Raw genomic sequence first — 16631 nt, forward strand, 5'->3', positions numbered from 1 at the left:
GAAATGCTCAGAGGGGTGTCCCTACTCCAATACCGAGGCCAGGATGTCCCCGCAGAACCACAAGGAGGGATGATCGCCAGCTGCACCGGTTAGTCCGCAATGGCCGTACCAAGTCAGCTAATCGGCTTAGGGCTGAATGGCAGCAACTGACAAATGTGCCTGTATCCAGAAGGCTAGTCAACCAACGACTGGTTCAAGCAGGCTATCGTGCCAGGCGTCCATTGAGAAAGCCACACCTGACCAGACAACACCGCCAGCGCCGATTGCAGTGGGCCAGAGAGCACCGTCAATGGCAGCCAGGACACTGGAATCACGTGATCTTCAGTGACGAATCTAGATATCTGGTATATCGTCAAGATGGCCGCGTCCGAGTGCGCAGACAAGTGCATGAAGCCTACAACAAAGATTGTATAGTGCCAAGAGTCCAAGCTGGAGGTGGTGGGGTGACAGTTTGGGCTGCTTTTCATGCAGGGGGAAAAACTGACCTGGTTGTCCTGAATGGAAACCTGAACCAGTTCAAGTACAGGGCCATTCTGGAAGAAACATTGCTTCCATTTGCTCGTGCAGCCTTCCGAGGAAACCTTGTCTTCCAAGATGACAATGCACGGCCTCATCGTGCTCGCATGATCCAACACTTTCTTGCTGACCGTGGTGTAGAGCATATGGAGTGGCCTGCCATGTCCCCGGATATGAATCCGATAGAGAACTTGTGGGCAGAATTAACGCGTCAAATCGACCACTTGGACCAGCAGCCGACCTCTGTGCGTGAATTGCAGCAGACTATTTTCACTGCATGGCAAGCGATTCCTGTCCAAACCTTTGCAAATCTCGTGAACAGCATGCCTCAACGTGTACGTGCTCTCCTGAATGCTCGTGGGGGTTACACGAAGTACTGAACTGTAATTTTACTGTCCGTAATCCCAGTCGTCATTTAACTTTTGTTTTTGTTAAAAAAATTTTTGGCTAATGTGCAAAATAAAGAGATACTTCTGGAAAACGTACAGAAGTTTAACACAGTACTGTCCATGAATTGAGTTCGATATCAGTTTTCATCACCTTCAAGGATCAATTTATTTGTTTTGAAATGTCAAATGTGGTTTTTGTTTCTTTTAAAGGTCACATTAACAAAATCTAGAATAATTTCAACATAATTCCAATGAACTTTTGGTTCTAAGTCATCTTGAAAAGTAAGTTCACCCTCACAAAAATAATATTCCATATTACATGGCAAGTCTGTATATACGTATATATATATATATATATTAAAAATATATATATATATTGTTACGGACCGCGGATAAGATGTTGTAATTGCCGAGCGGATGGCACCGCGCCGAACAGTTGCCCCGACTAACCCGATTCCCGAACGTTGGCCGGATCGCGCCACAGATTTTCAATGGGGAAAAGACTAAAGCGAAGGATGTGAAGAAGAAGAAAGACAAAGGGTAAGGAATACGAATCTAGTTTATTTACTATTTACAACCAAAAGTAACCAAGGAAGAAGGAAAGATAAGAAAATAACTTACAGAAGAATTCAGAGACACAGTGCAACGCTAGCTTACCTACAGTCTTAATTAACCCAGGGACAAGACACACAGAACAAACTCACATACACAAAAGGATGGAAAGGCAGGAGGTGGATGGCTGGAGGGAGAGGAAGGTCCAACGGGTCCTGCAGCACGATCGGCGCGTTTCGCAGCCGCCGTTCCTTCACGGCCCTGCTCAAAACTGCCGTCCAGGCCCCAAGCGGCTGTTGTTGCTGCTGTTGCCGCTGCGGCTGTGTGGACGTCGCGTGCTCTTTTTAGGACTCGTCTCTCTCGTCTTGTCAAAGCTCATCTGGTCCAACCACTCAACTCAACAACGTCCTTTTGGTCCAACCACACAACTCAACAACCACTGCACGTCTCTCGCTTCTTGCGCGCGCGCTTTTATAGCGCCTCAGGCGATCAAGCCGCCGGCCTTCAGGACACGCCCATCGGTCAGCTCGCCTCGGCCCTGATTGGTCGGCACGGCCCTCTGGCTCCGCCCTTGATGACGATGGGCGGGCACGCCCTTCTTCCCCGAGCTGAGCACATGCTTAATGGCGGCTTTGGGGCGAAATCAGCAACCCACCGCTGTAAAAAACCTGGCAAACTGCCCAGTGCGGTTGGCAATGGAGACTTGGAGGGGATGTAGCTGGAAATGGAGATTTTGGGAATGGGAATGAAAGGGAATCTATCTTGTTTCACTTGGTGCAATGGAGTGTCATCTTAATGGAAGACAAGGCCTTACCCTAATACACATAATAAATATATAACTATCAACAAGAGGGAAATCTATGATTGGCTGACGTGATTGTTTATGACCTAATTATGGGACACCCTTTGACCTTTATACACAACTGGAGTAAGGAGGGTCCAGAATAAAGCACTAATAATAAAAAACACAATAAAAAAACACAATCCTCATATCCACAACACTGCACTCTCCTCCTCTTAGGCACGTCCCGGGCCTATAACTTTAACTTAGTGTGACACGTAGGTGTAGTTCCCTCTACTTTTAACCTGACCCTGAGTGCGACAATTTTAAAACATAAATAAATATGTCCCGCTGCTCCATTGCACCCTGCCTAACAGATTCACGCCCACAGCTAACCGAATCGTGGAATGGTCTTCAAACTATACACTGACGGTGGGGAGCATTATTTACAATGGCTCTGCTTTTATTTACAAAACTAACCCAGGACCTGTGATTGTTCTTTTGGGGGGGAGAGACAGTCTGCTCTGCATCGATGCACCATGAAAGCACCCAAAAACGCACCAACACACCCTCAAGCATCAATCGGTGCACAGTCATCACTGTCATCAATAAAAAGAAACCAACAACCCCTAACCCTGCAGGTGGTCTCTTGCTCTTCTTTTTTTTCTTTTTTTTGTATACAAGATCGAGGCTCATGAAAGAGCGAACATTAATCACACAGAAAGACAAACAGACACACAAAACAAATAAAATCGGGAGCGGTAGACAAGATGGGGAGAGAGGGGGAAGGACACAAACACAACATTTGAGAGCAGGGACCGAGAGACATGCAGACATCGAGAGAACTGTGGGAGGGAGAGGGCTTTGGGGGGGAGGCATGGGAAGGGGGGGGGGGTGGGAGAGGTATAAAACATATGGACACTGCCAAGACTTCCAGGAAAGAAGTTGGAATTTCAAACAAGGTGGATCTGGGGTGAATTAGTGGGGGTAGAAAAGATCAAGGTTTTGGATGGGGGAAGATAAGAGATGGTGGTGAACAGCTGTTTTGAAGACCTGGAGGGAGGAGTGTGATTGAAGTGAGTGTGGGAGTTTGTTCCAGAGGCGGGAGAAAAGAGGAATGAAAGAGTGAAGGTGAGCAGAGAGCCGAGATTTCGGCAGTTTAACCATCAGAGGGTGGCTGGCAGATCTTGTGCGACCTGTAGGAATATTTGGGGGACAGAGCACAGAGAGAGCTGGGGGAGCAAGGCCGGAGAGGAGTCGGTAGAAGACAGAAAGACCACCTACCTGCCTGCGGTGAGTGAGTGAAAGGCCCTCAGAGATAGCTTCATCGCGGGAGATTCCAATGATTCTGAAAGCTTTGGATTCAACAGCGTGAAGCCGAGCCAGGTGTGAGGCAGGAGCACCAGCCCATAGGGGAGAACAGTATTCCATTGAGCTGCGGATGAAAGCCTTGTATGTGGTGAGGAGCTCAGGTGTGCCTAGGAAGGACTTCGCACGACGGAGGATGCCCAGTCGGCGACTGGCTTTGGAGGCCAGCTTGGAAATGTGGTTTTCCCAAGAAAGATCATGGCAGATGGTGAGACCCAAAAGCTTGTGCGACAGAACTTCTTGGAGAGGATTGTTGAGAAAGTAGATGGGAGGGTTGTCCAGTCGATCTTTTCGGAGAGACATAGTAAGAGTGTGAGATTTGTCAGGATTGAAAGACATGTTCCACATGTTTGACCAGTCTGTGATTTTGTCCAGGTCTTCAGAGAGTGAGGAGGCTGCAGACTGCCGATCTGAGGGAAGAGGTATGGAGCGGCAGAGAGTGGAGTCATCAGCAAAGAGATACAGAGGATTTTCCAGAGAGTCTGAGAGATCATTGATAAAGACCAGAAAAAGCACAGGGCCCAGCACACTGCCTTGGGGAACTCCAGCCTGAACGGGAAGGGGAGATGAGAGAAATCCATTCAGGGCCACACGTTGACTACGACCAGAGAGGAAGTCCGCAAGCCATGCATGGAGATTTCCATGGATACCATAGGAGGAGAGTTTGGTGAGCAGAGCTGGGTGCCAGACCGTATCGAAGGCACGTGATATGTCAAGGGAGACAGCTCTGATTTCCTGTTTGGCATTGAGGACCTCCATCCATTGTTGAGACAGCAGAAGCAGCATGTCCAGAGTAGAGTGACCTGGTCTGAAACCAAATTGATGATCAGAGATCAAGCCATTGGAGAAGAGGAAAGATTTCATATCCGAAGCAATGATGGATTCCATGACTTTGCTGATAATTGGGAGCAGGCTGATTGGTCTGTAGTTGCAAGGATCTGTTTTTGCACCTTTTTTGTGTAAAGCGGTAATATTTGCTGATTTCCAGGATGCTGGCAGATGACCTTGAGCAAAAGATAGGGTGAAAAGAACAGAGAGAGGGTGAGATAGAGCGGCAGAGCAGGATTTTAGGACCCGTGGGCTGATGCCATCTGGTCCAGTTGCAGAATCAGAGTCGAGGTTTGACAAAAACTCCTCCACCTTGTCAGGAGAGAAGGTCACAGAGTCCAGGAGCAGTTTGGTTCGACTGGGAAAGGTGGGAACAGAGAGAGATGGGTTTGGGACTAAGGATTTTGAGGCAAACACAGAGTTGAGGCATTCGGCTTTGTCACGTGCGATGTCAACTGTGTGGCCATTTGAGGTAAGGGAGGGGATGGAGGGGGAACAAACACCAGAAACAGATTTCACCAGACGCCACCAGGATTTGGAAGAGGGAGACAGATAAGAGAGTTCGGTCCTGAGGACGGAGAGATATTGTTTCCTGGCTCTCCTGAGGGTGGACACACACTTGTTTCGGGCTTTGTGAAAGGAAATGAGATTTCCTTCCGTTGGATTTGCTTTCCAGGAGACGAAAGCAAGTTGTTTCTGGGCAACAGCCTCACCACAAGATTCCGTGTACCATGGACGGGAGGAAGGGTATGACAACTGAAGACGAGATGGGATAAATCTGTGCATGAGAGAGAGCAATTTACTTTGGAAGAATTCCCAGGATGAGTTGATGTCAGAGGCAGTTGAGATGGGAGACCAGTCCAGATGATTGATGGCTGCCTGAAGACCGTGCCAGTTGGCCTGAGTGAAATGCCAGACTCGTCGACGCTGAGGAGGCTCTCTGAAAATGGTCAGAGAGATTAATCAATTAATCGATTATTTATTGATTAGTTAATTAATCGATTATTTATTTAGTTATTTATCAATTAATTATTTCATATTTTCAATTGGAGACTTATTTAATTAATTTTCAAAAAGTTACAGCTTCAGATGAAGCACTTGTTGATTAAGAAATATTAGGTATGCTATTCGACAATTGATTAAGAAAATATTTTTTGATTAATATTTGTTGATTTTAATTATGCAATTAATCAATCAATTATTGTACACCTCTCCCTCCCAATACTATACAGGATCTCTCTGAGCTGCATGGCGGTATTGCCGAGCTGGAGGAGATTTATTTATTTAGCATGGGCGCGATGTAGTTTGAATGTTTCTGTGCTTGTTTCCTTCTTTTTTGTTCCTTCTTCTCTGCCCTGGGATTAAGGACTAAAACACCAACATCAATAACGACGACGTTTCTCAGAGGTGAACGTGCGTGCGTCAGTGGATAACGTGCGTGCGTCAGTGGATAACGTGCTTGCGTCAGTGGATAACGTGCGTGCGTCATTGGATAGTCGCCAGTTTGAGATTGATTTACGGTGCCATATTAAGAGGAGTCGTTGTGCAGCGGTAGGACGTATCGAAAGTGGAGATGAGTATCAGCGAGATGAAGCGAGTACCGGAGGAAGCAGAAAAGAAGGAGGAGGATCCCGCTGTGAGCAGATTTCGTGATTACCTGCGGATCCGCAGCGAACACCCGAACCCTGATTATCGTATGTTGATTGTTGTGTCCACTGTTACTTTTTAAACTGCCTTCATTTCAACACAAACCACTGTACATGTATGACGTCATCGTTCCCTTCATGTAAACACTTCTGCTTTTACTGAATCTTTATTTACATATATATCTCACTTTGTCCGTTATAAGTAAGTAAACTCTCCATTTGCACTTTATATCATGTGCTGTCGATAAAATGAATGTACGTCGGGCCAAGTAAGTTATAGCGATGTTCACTGTTTATAAACAAACCCACCATATCCGCGCATGCGCAGCAGCCTGGTTGGCAAAAGCGCAGTGTTTTCGTTTTGCACAATGGCGTCGCTCGACACACGTGTGATCGTTTCGGAGTATTTTAATAGTCTTGACACTGTTGCAAAATCTCGGTACAAATCCAAGTTGAGTTATAGGAATGGTGAGGATATTCTTCCGGATCCATTTGCATTGAAAGGATGGTAAAACAATCCATCTTGCTGGCCAGATTTGAACTGGCCAGATACATGACATGTCTGTGTGTATATACTCTATTAATATATTACATTGTGGCGGACACGAAAGCACTGACGTGGTGACATCACCCCGCACACCAAGTGGGGATGGGCCACGCCAGGGAGAGAGGTGTGGCCTCACGATATACACGGGGCGCGCAGCCCTGAGCAGCTTAGTGCTGCAGTTTGAGTACTTTCAATAAAGACTCTTTTATGAACCGCGTTGTCCGCTTGCTCTTTGCGTAAGCATTAGCGCGCGCAGCATCGCGCTTCATATGGTGACCTCGACGTTGGATCTGCCGTAGCGATCCTTCCGAACACGACGCCATTGCAATGGCAAACGACAAGGCAATGTCGATTAAACTTCCCGAATTTTGGGAGGCCCAGGCCGAAGTCTGGTTCGTCCAAGCCAAAGCCCAATTTCAGCTTCGGCGCCTCACCGGCGACGACACGCGCTATTGCCACGTCGTCGCCTCCCTCGGGCCCGGCACGGCCGCTCGAGTTGTGTCCGTCCTTCGCCACCCACCGGACGGCCACAAGTACGAGGCACTCAAGCGGCTACTCCTAGCCACGTTCGGCCTCACGGACGACGCACGGGCCGACCGCCTCCTGGATCTCCCCGAGCTCGGCGACACGCGCCCGTCGGTCCGAATGGACCATATGCTGTCACTGTTGGGCGACGAAGCCCCCGGTTCTCTATTCCGGGCGCTTTTCCATCGCCAACTTCCAGCGCAGGTTCGCCTCGCGTTGGCCGGGACCGGGCTAACGGAACCCCGAGCATTGGCAGCCGAGGCGGACAGGTACTTCGCGGCTTCGGATACGCGGGCGAGAGTCGGTGCGGCCGTCACGGACCTCGAGGCTGATGCTGCTGATGCTGCTGATGATGCTGATCCACAGCATCAGCTTACACAGCATACGCAGCATGCTGATACGCCCCTCATGACTGCCGCCACGCCCCGCCCAACGCCGCGGCGAAAACCGCCACCGCGGGGAAAACCACCAACTCCACCGGCCTGGCAGAGCCAGCCACACTCCTCCAGCTCCACCACCTGGTGCTGGTTCCACGCCAAGTTTGGCCACGAGGCTCGGCAATGTCATCCGCCATGCTCCTTCAACAGGTCGGGAAACGCCCGGGCCGGCGCTCAATAGTGGCGATGAGCGCCGGCCGTTCGAGCAGCCTGCTGTTCATAACGGACACCTTATCCGGGCACCGTTACCTGTGCGACACGGGAGCGCAGGTGAGTGTCGTTCCCGCCGGTACGTCAGACAAGCACGCCGCGGGCGGGGGCCCCGCGCTGCTTGCCGCGAACGGGACGCCCATCCATACGGAAAACGCTGCCTCTCTCTGCGGTTCGGAGGGCAGGTTTTCCGATGGACGTTCGTCACCGCCGACGTGCCCATGGCACTGCTTGGCGCGGACTTCCTGTGCGCTAATGGGCTCCTGGTCGACGTAAAGCGCAGACGTCTTGTTCAGGCCGAGACGTTCAGCTCGCTCGCTTGTGCGCTGCCCAGCTCGTCGAGCGGCTTGCCAAGCGGCTTGCCGAACGGTTCGGTTCCAGCCACGTTGGTCTGTACGCTTCCGGCAGCGGACGCATTCACCCGCCTCCTCGCCGGCTTCCCGGCCCTCACGCGGCCCACCTTCTCGGCGGGGGCCGTCAAGCACGGGGTGGCCCATCACATCCCCACCGTCGGGCCACCGGTCTACGCCCGGGCACGCCGCCTCGAGCCGACGAAGCTGGCGGTGGCAAAAGCGGAGTTCGCTGCCCTGGAGCGACTCGGCATCGTTCGGCACTCAGAGAGCGCTTGGGCGTCGCCGCTGCACATCGTGCCGAAGCCCGGCGGGGGATGGCGACCGTGCGGGGACTATCGCCGTCTCAATGACGCCACCACTCCCGACCGCTACCCCGTCCCCCACATTCAGGACTTTTCCGCCCGTTTGGCGGGCATGTCCTTCTTTTCGAAGGTGGACCTCATACGCGGCTACCATCAGGTCCCCGTCAGGCCGGAGGACGTCCCGAAGACGGCGGTCATCACGCCATTCGGACTCTTCGAGTTCCTGCGGATGCCCTTCGGTCTGAAGAATGCGGCTCAGGCGTTCCAGCGACTGATGGACAGCGTCCTGCGCGACTTGGATTTTGTCTACGTCTACCTGGACGATATCCTCGTCGCCAGCGCGTCCCGCGAAGAGCACCTACGCCACCTCCGCACGCTCTTCGAACGCCTGGGCCAGCATGGCCTGATTGTGAACCCCGCCAAGTGCCGGTTCGGCGCCGCCATAATCGATTTTCTGGGGCACCGTGTCACCAGGCATGGAGCCGTCCCCCTGCCGGCCAAGGTGGAGGCGGTGAAGGGGTTGCCGCGCCCCCGCACAATCAGAGGGCTGCAGGAGTTCCTGGGCATGGTGAACTTTTACCATCGGTTCCTGCCCCGTATCGCCCAGCTCCTGCGCCCCCTGCACGAAGCTCTCCGAGGTAAGCCGGGCAAAGGCGACGTTACCTGGACCGAGCAGATGGACACGGCGTTCACGGGCGCGAAGCTCGCCTTGGCTAACGCCACCATGCTCGCGCACCCGGCGCCCGATGCACCGATCGCCCTCACCACCGACGCCTCGGACTACGCGGTGGGCGCGGTGCACGAGCAATGGGTGCGTGGAGCTTGGCAACCGCTGGTGTTCTTTAACCGGCAGCTTCGCCCGCCCGAACGCCGTTACAGTACCTTCGACCGCGAGTTGCTCGGGCTTCACTTGGCGGTCAGGCACTTCCGCCATCTGCTCGAGGGCCGTGCGTTCACGGCCTTCGTCGACCACAAGCCGCTGATCTTCGCGATGGGCAAGGTCACCGAGCCGTGGTCGGCCCGGCAGCAGCGTCACCTCTCGGCCGTGTCCGAGTACACGACGGACATCCGGCACGTCGCGGGGAAGGACAACCCGGTGGCGTATTGCCTTTCCCGGGCCGTCGCCCATGCAGTCCACCTCGGCATCAACTATGCCCGGATGGCAGCGGACCAGGCCGCTGACCCCGACGTCCAGGCCTTGCGGACTGCCGTCACGGGCCTCCGCGTCACCGAGGTGCCTTTCGACGGCGCGGGCGCGGCCCTCTTGTGCGACGTCTCCCTCGGGCGTCCTCGCCCCATCGTGCCCGCGGGCTGGCAGCGCCAGGTGTTTGACGCCATCCACGGCCTGTCCCACCCGGGCGCGAGGGCCTCCCAAAGGTTGATCGCCGACTTCGTCTGGCATGGCCTCCAGAAGGCCGTCCGCGGTTGGGCCAGGACGTGCCTCGCGTGCCAGCGCGCCAAGGTGCACCGGCACACCCAGGCCCCGTTGGCCCGGTTCACGGTGCCGGAACACCGGTTTGACCACGTCCACGTGGACCTGGTGGGACCTCTGCCCCCCTCGCGGGGTTTCACCTGGCCTCACCATGGTGGACCGCACCACCCGGTGGCCGGAGGCCGTGCCCTTGGTGTCGACGACAGCGGCCGATGTCGCGCAGGCTTTCATCGCCACCTGGGTCGCCCGGTTCGGCGCCCTCTCAGACATCTCGTCCGACTGCGGCCCCCAGTTCACCTCGGAGCTCTGGGGGGCGGTCGCGCAGGGGCTCGGGGTCCGGCTGCACCGAACCACGGCCTACCACCCCCAGGCTAACGGCCTGTGTGAGCGATTTCACCGCTCATTGAAGGCCGCGCTCCGGGCCACCCTCCGCGACGGCGGCTGGGTCGACAGGCTCCCCTGGGTCCTGCTGGGCCTCCGGACGGCGCCCAAGGAGGACCTGCGCGCATCCGCGGCGGAGTTGGTCTTCGGGCAACCGCTGCGGGTGCCGGGCGAGTTCCTCCCCGACTCCACGGCACCATGGTCCGCGGCACAGCAGCACTCCGCTCTGCAAGAGACCGCCCAGAGGTTCGCCCCGGTGCCAACGGCATGCCACGGGCACCCACCGACGCACGTCGCCCCGGAGCTTCGCACGGCGGAGTACGTCTTCGTCCGCCACGATGCTCACCGGACACCACTGCTGCCCCCGTACGACGGGCCTTTCCGCGTGCTGGAGACCGGGGCGAAGCACTTCACCCTGGACATCGGCGGTACTCCTGACCGCGTTTCTGTAGACCGCCTCAAGCCGGCCCACCTCGACGTGGACCATCCACCGCCAGTGGCCCGACCCCCGCGTCGGGGCCGCCCCCCTGCGGGCGGACCCCCGGCACCGCCCAGCCCCGCCGCCACGCCGCCCCCCGGTCCTGCAGCCGGAGGCATCCCAGATGGCATCCCTGCATCCCAGACGCCGCCAGTCGCCAGGGGGCGCTTTGGCCGGGTCATCCGTTTGCCTCGCAAACTGACCCTTCAGGTGCGCAGGGATTCTGGGGGGGCGCGTGTGGCGGACACGAAAGCACTGACGTGGTGACATCACCCCGCACACCAAGTGGGGATGGGCCACGCCAGGGAGAGAGGCGTGGCCTCACGATATACACGGGGCGCGCAGCCCTGAGCAGCTTAGTGCTGCAGTTTGAGTACTTTCAATAAATACTCTTTTATGAACCGCGTTGTCTGCTTGCTCTTTGCGTAAGCATTAGGGCGCGCAGCATCGCGCTTCAACATGATGACATGTCCGTGTGTATATACTCTTTATATATTACATGATGACATGTCCATGTGTGTATACTCTATTAATATATTACATGATGACATGTCCGTGTGTATATACTCTATTAATATATTACATGATGACATGTCTGTGTGTATATACTTTATTAATATATTACATGATGACATGTCCGTGTGTATATACTCTTTATATATTACATGATGACATGTCCATGTGTGTATACTCTATTAATATATTACATGATGACATGTCCGTGTGTATATACTCTACTAATATATTACATGATGACATGTCCGTGTGTATATACTCTTTATATATTACATGATGACATGTCCATGTGTGTATACTCTATTAATATATTACATGATGACATGTCCGTGTGTATATACTCTTTATATATTACATGATGACATGTCCATGTGTGTATACTCTATTAATATATTACATGATGACATGTCCATGTGTGTATACTCTATTAATATATTACATGATGACATGTCCGTGTGTATATACTCTTTATATATATATATTACATGATGACATGTCCGTGTGTATATACTCTACTAATATATTACATGATGACATGTCCATGTGTATATACTCTACTAATATATTACATGATGACATGTCCGTGTGTATATACTCTTTATATATTACATGATGACATGTCCGTGTGTATATACTCTATTAATATATTTAATGACGACATGTCCGTGTGTATATACTCTATTGATATATTACATGACGACGTGTCCGTGTGTATATACTCTATTAATATATTACATGACGACATGTCCGTGTGTATGTATTCCATTAATATATTACATGACGACATGTCCGTGTGTATATATACTCGATTAATATATTACATGAAGACATGTCCGTATGTGTACACTCTATTAATATATTACATGACGAAATGTCCGTGTGTATATTGTTACGTGCTCCTCCCCGAACCCCCGGTCACGGTGTACCTCCGAGCCCCGAGAGGAGTCACGGCAGAAAGATGTGTTATTCTGTGTGTCAAAGATCAATGGTGAAACCACACCAATTGTTACCAACAAACAAGTATTGTATTAAGGTCACACAAGAATAACAGCAATAACAATATTAATCAATTGTACAACCAATATATCATTCCTATGATGGTACCATCAGTTTCGTACAATATAACTCGCTGTGCTCCAAGTGAGCGAAAAGAACATTCCCAATGTCTCTGTCCCAGCTTCAAACCAAAGTCGATCCACGCTCCAGTGATCGTCAGAACGATGTTGTATCGAGACCAGAATCCCGTTCAGTTGACAGTCACACTGCCAAAGATGGGCAAAGGTGTCCTCAAGAGGCAACTGGGAAATCACACCTTCGGGTATGGATGTTCAATGGCTCCCCACACGGCGAACCGCAAATTCCCACTCAAAATCCACGTTACACATGCAAACCAAGCTAACGGCTGGATGCGTTGAAATGGTTGGAGCGTAGTGAAAAACCTGGAGCGATGCGAAATCAGGCGCGAGGCAAAATGGCCAACGGTCCGTTCTCGAGACGTAACGGCACTCCAACGATTCTCTTCGGAATCAACCGCAAAACCTGTCATGCGGGTTTATCTGTCACAGCGATAACAACTCTGTCACAGGAATCCCTTTCCTGGGAAACCCAAAGTTCACTCGTGACTCTCGTTCGCCAACGTTCGCTCCAGACCTCAAAGCAGCTAGGCTTCTTGTCCGACTCACTCGCTCCGCCTTCTCTTCCTCCTCTTCCTCTTCGTCGTCGTCGTCCGGTTCCGGTTTCGTTTAAAACATTAACTTTTTACCTTTTGAACATAGTAATCTCTATTTCCCTCAAACGCCAACAATAACAGTACATTCCCAGGAAATCCCAAAGTTCGCTAGTGACCCCGGTTCGCCAGCGCTTGCTCAAAACCTCAACGCAGCTCGGCTACTTCTCCGACCTCACTTGCTCCGCCTCTTCTTCCTCTCCTTCCTCTTCTTCTTCCTCTTCTTTTTCGTCCAGTTCCCGATCCGGTTTCCAGTTTCTTTTTAAAACATTAATTTTTTTTACCTTTTGAAAACAGTTATCTCCAATTCACTTCAACGATAACAATAATAGTACATGGAACCAAAAATGTTTACAGTGGATGAGAACCACAACAACAGAAGTGACGAATCCGTAACAATATACTCTATTAATATATTTCATGATGACATTCTGTGTGTATATACTCGATTAATATATTACATGATGACATGTCTGTGTGTATATACTCGATTAATATATTACATGATGACATGTCCATGTGTATATACTCTATTAATATATTTCATGATGACATCCTGTGTGTATATACTCGGTTTATCCCTTGCACTTACATGATGGCATGTCTGTGTGTATATACTCGATTAATATATTACATGATGACATGTCCATGTGTATATACTCTATTAATATATTTCATGATGACATTCTGTGTGTATATACTCGATTAATATATTACATGATGGCATGTGCATGTGTATGTAGTCTATTCATCTCTTATATGTTCCATGATTTCTGCAGGCTCGATCAAAAAATTCCTCAATGGAGTGGCGAAATTTCTTGATCTTCCTATCATGGAAGTGGAGGTGAGTTTTCAAGATCATATCATTACTCTACATGCCCATGAACTGGCAGGGTCGTTTGTAATTGTGTACGTTTGTCTTTGCCGTTTGCAGATTGTGTTTGAATCTTGGCCTAGACTATAAACTGTCACCCTGGTGTTTAGCAGGCAGGGCGAGGCATCAAGGTGTGTGTCGCCCCTCGGAATGATGTTAAACCAGGTGTCCCATCTGTTATCATTAGTTGGTGGACATTGTTTTTGGCAAAGAAGAAGCAAATTATCCTTCGCCATAAAAAGTTGCAAATACAGTACTTCCCAACTTTATGTGACGCAGGAATAATTAAGCAAGACCCTGGATGATGGTTGATACTTGCTGAATTCGAATATGCAGGTAATAAAAGAACCCTAAACGATACAGAAATACTATTCAGCAGAAATACATCTCACACAGCAAATACCTCAAGCAATTGATGGAATTATATTTGAACAACAATTCCAGCAATTTCCAGCAACATCACAGTGATTGCCTCAAACAAACAATGTTGCTTCAATGTTTACAATAACTATATCTCTGAGTATGTAACTTAAAATATACTATTTAAATACAAGCTTTACAGGCTTGACCCATGTAAAACATGAGATACACCAGAGGCAGACAATGTTTACATACTCTCGCAAGGTGTGCATTATGGCACATTGGGGGCAACCATACTTTTTCTCCACAAGCATTAACCAATAAAATCGGCATCTGAACATGAAGATTGTTTAATAAATTAATTGTATTGAACCAATGCGGGTGACTCGATCACACAATAAAATCTAACAATGTTTGCTCACATCGATTACATAAATCATGTAAGTTCCAGTTCTGTTTACAATTTAATAAAACTGCATCGTTGTTAAGACACAACCAGATTGGTTCAATAGTACTGATGACAGGAATAATCATAAAGCATCTCAGCATTCTTAAAGGAACTTACACCTGTCCAACCAGAGTACAGAACGAAATGTGAATGCTGATCGATCCGTCCGATTCTCACATCGGCCAATTACGATCAAATCCTCCCGTTCTGCCGATGGAGACTACATATTCACATCATGAGAGATGAAATGGTGGCAACTTTATGAACATGCCAGATGTGACATATGAGAGCTGACTACATCAGTCTTAAGCCAGATTTGACATATGGGAGGCTAGCAAATTATTCACTTACACATGGGAGGCTCGCAAATTAATCACTTACACATGGGAGGCCCTCTCATTAAACATTTACACATGGGAGTCCCGCAAATTAATCACTTACACATGGGAGGCTCGCAAATTAATCACTTACACATGGGAGGCCCTCTCATTAAGCATTTACACATGGGAGTCCCGCAAATTAATCACTTACACATGGGAGTCCCGCAAAATAATCACTTACACATGGGAGGCCCTCTCATTAAACACTGACATATGGGAGGCTCACAAATTAATCACTTGCACATAGGAGGTTAGCACATTAATCACTTGCACACGAGAGGCCCTCTCATTAAACACTTGCACACGGGAGGCTCACAAATTAATCACTTGCACACGGGAGGTCCGCACATTAATCACTTGCACACAGGAGGCTATCCAATCGATCACTTACACATGGGAGGCCCGCAAATTAATCACTTGCACACGGGAGGCACACAGATTAATCACACATGGGAGGCTCACAGATGAATCACACATGGGCGGCTCACAGATGAATCACACATGGGAGGCTCACAGATTAATCACACACGGGAGGCTCGCAAATTAATCACACATGGGAGGTTCGCAAATCAATGACTTACACACGGGAGGTTCGCAAATCAATAACTTACACACGGGAGGCCTGCACATTAATCACTTACACATACTCCTGCTGTTTGGTTGGCGTCCTGTCAACCAAACTTACAATACAAGTTGCTTCTCAGTACAATCACATGAGATTCACCTGTATTAAAACAGTTACTCAAACAAGGTGAGGGTAGCATCATTGGCTGAGCACAAGGTGAGGGTTAGCATCATTGGCTGAGCAAAAAGTGAGGGTTGGAATCATTGGCTGAGCGCAATGTGAGAGTTAGCATCATAGAGCGCAAGGTGAGAGTTAGCATCATTGGCTGAGCACGAGGTGAGGGGTAGCATCATTGGCTATAAGGGCTAGTGCCGTCTGCTGCTTATGGCAATAGCTCGCCGACACTTCGCGAAGGACACTTTGGGGTCTTTAATATTCACCAACTAATGCCGGCAGACGGGATGGCAGTTTAACGTCTATCCGAGGGATGGCAAATTGATGAATTGATGAACACCAGGATGACATTTTATAGTAGGGTTGGAATTCGAACCCTGGCTAGACAGTTGGTTGACTGGTTGATAAATGGTAAGTAACTACAACATCACTCGGAAGAGCGCATACCTCCGCCAGGCTGAACAGTTTACGTTTTGTAACAACTAATTGACCGGATCTGGATTCGGACCTGAACCAAAATCGAATCGGCTTGGTCTTGTCATTTACCCAACTCATCCACCAAGTTTTGTCATGTCATCCACAACTTTTTGAAAGATCATGCTATATCATGGTTTTTGGCCATGTCACTCGATGGTGAAAAATCACTTACAGAATTTTAAATAATATTCCACTAGCCAGATCCGGATTCAGATCTTCATCAAAATCTAATCATTTCATCCGAGTCACATAAGCAATCTGTCCACCAAGTTTCGTCCGAATCCGTCCACAACTTTTTGAGATATCCTGTTTACAAACACAAACAAACAGACAGACAGGGGTGAAAACATAACCTCCATCCACCTT

General features: G+C 49.9%; 1 protein-coding gene across 2 annotated transcripts in view; it reads left to right on the plus strand.

The window, feature by feature from the left end:
• The first annotated feature begins 5900 nt into the window (after positions 1 to 5900).
• The window catches only part of ACY1 (aminoacylase 1), a 203111-nt gene continuing 192380 nt past the window's right edge, over positions 5901 to 16631 (plus strand). The window contains exons 1-2 of one of the 2 annotated variants that reach the window (XM_078766843.1): positions 5901 to 6128; positions 13767 to 13831. In XM_078766843.1, the coding sequence (XP_078622969.1) occupies positions 6008 to 6128; positions 13767 to 13831 (186 nt within the window). In that variant the 5' untranslated portion in view covers positions 5901 to 6007. Of the gene's footprint in view, positions 6129 to 13766; positions 13832 to 14176; positions 14198 to 16631 lie in introns of those variants that run through there. The other variant, XM_078766844.1, reaches the window with a different exon arrangement.

The sequence above is a fragment of the Myxine glutinosa genome, chromosome 12 (assembly GCF_964187855.1).
Source record: "Myxine glutinosa chromosome 12, kmMyxGlut1.1, whole genome shotgun sequence".
Classification (NCBI taxonomy): Eukaryota; Metazoa; Chordata; class Myxini; order Myxiniformes; family Myxinidae; genus Myxine; species Myxine glutinosa.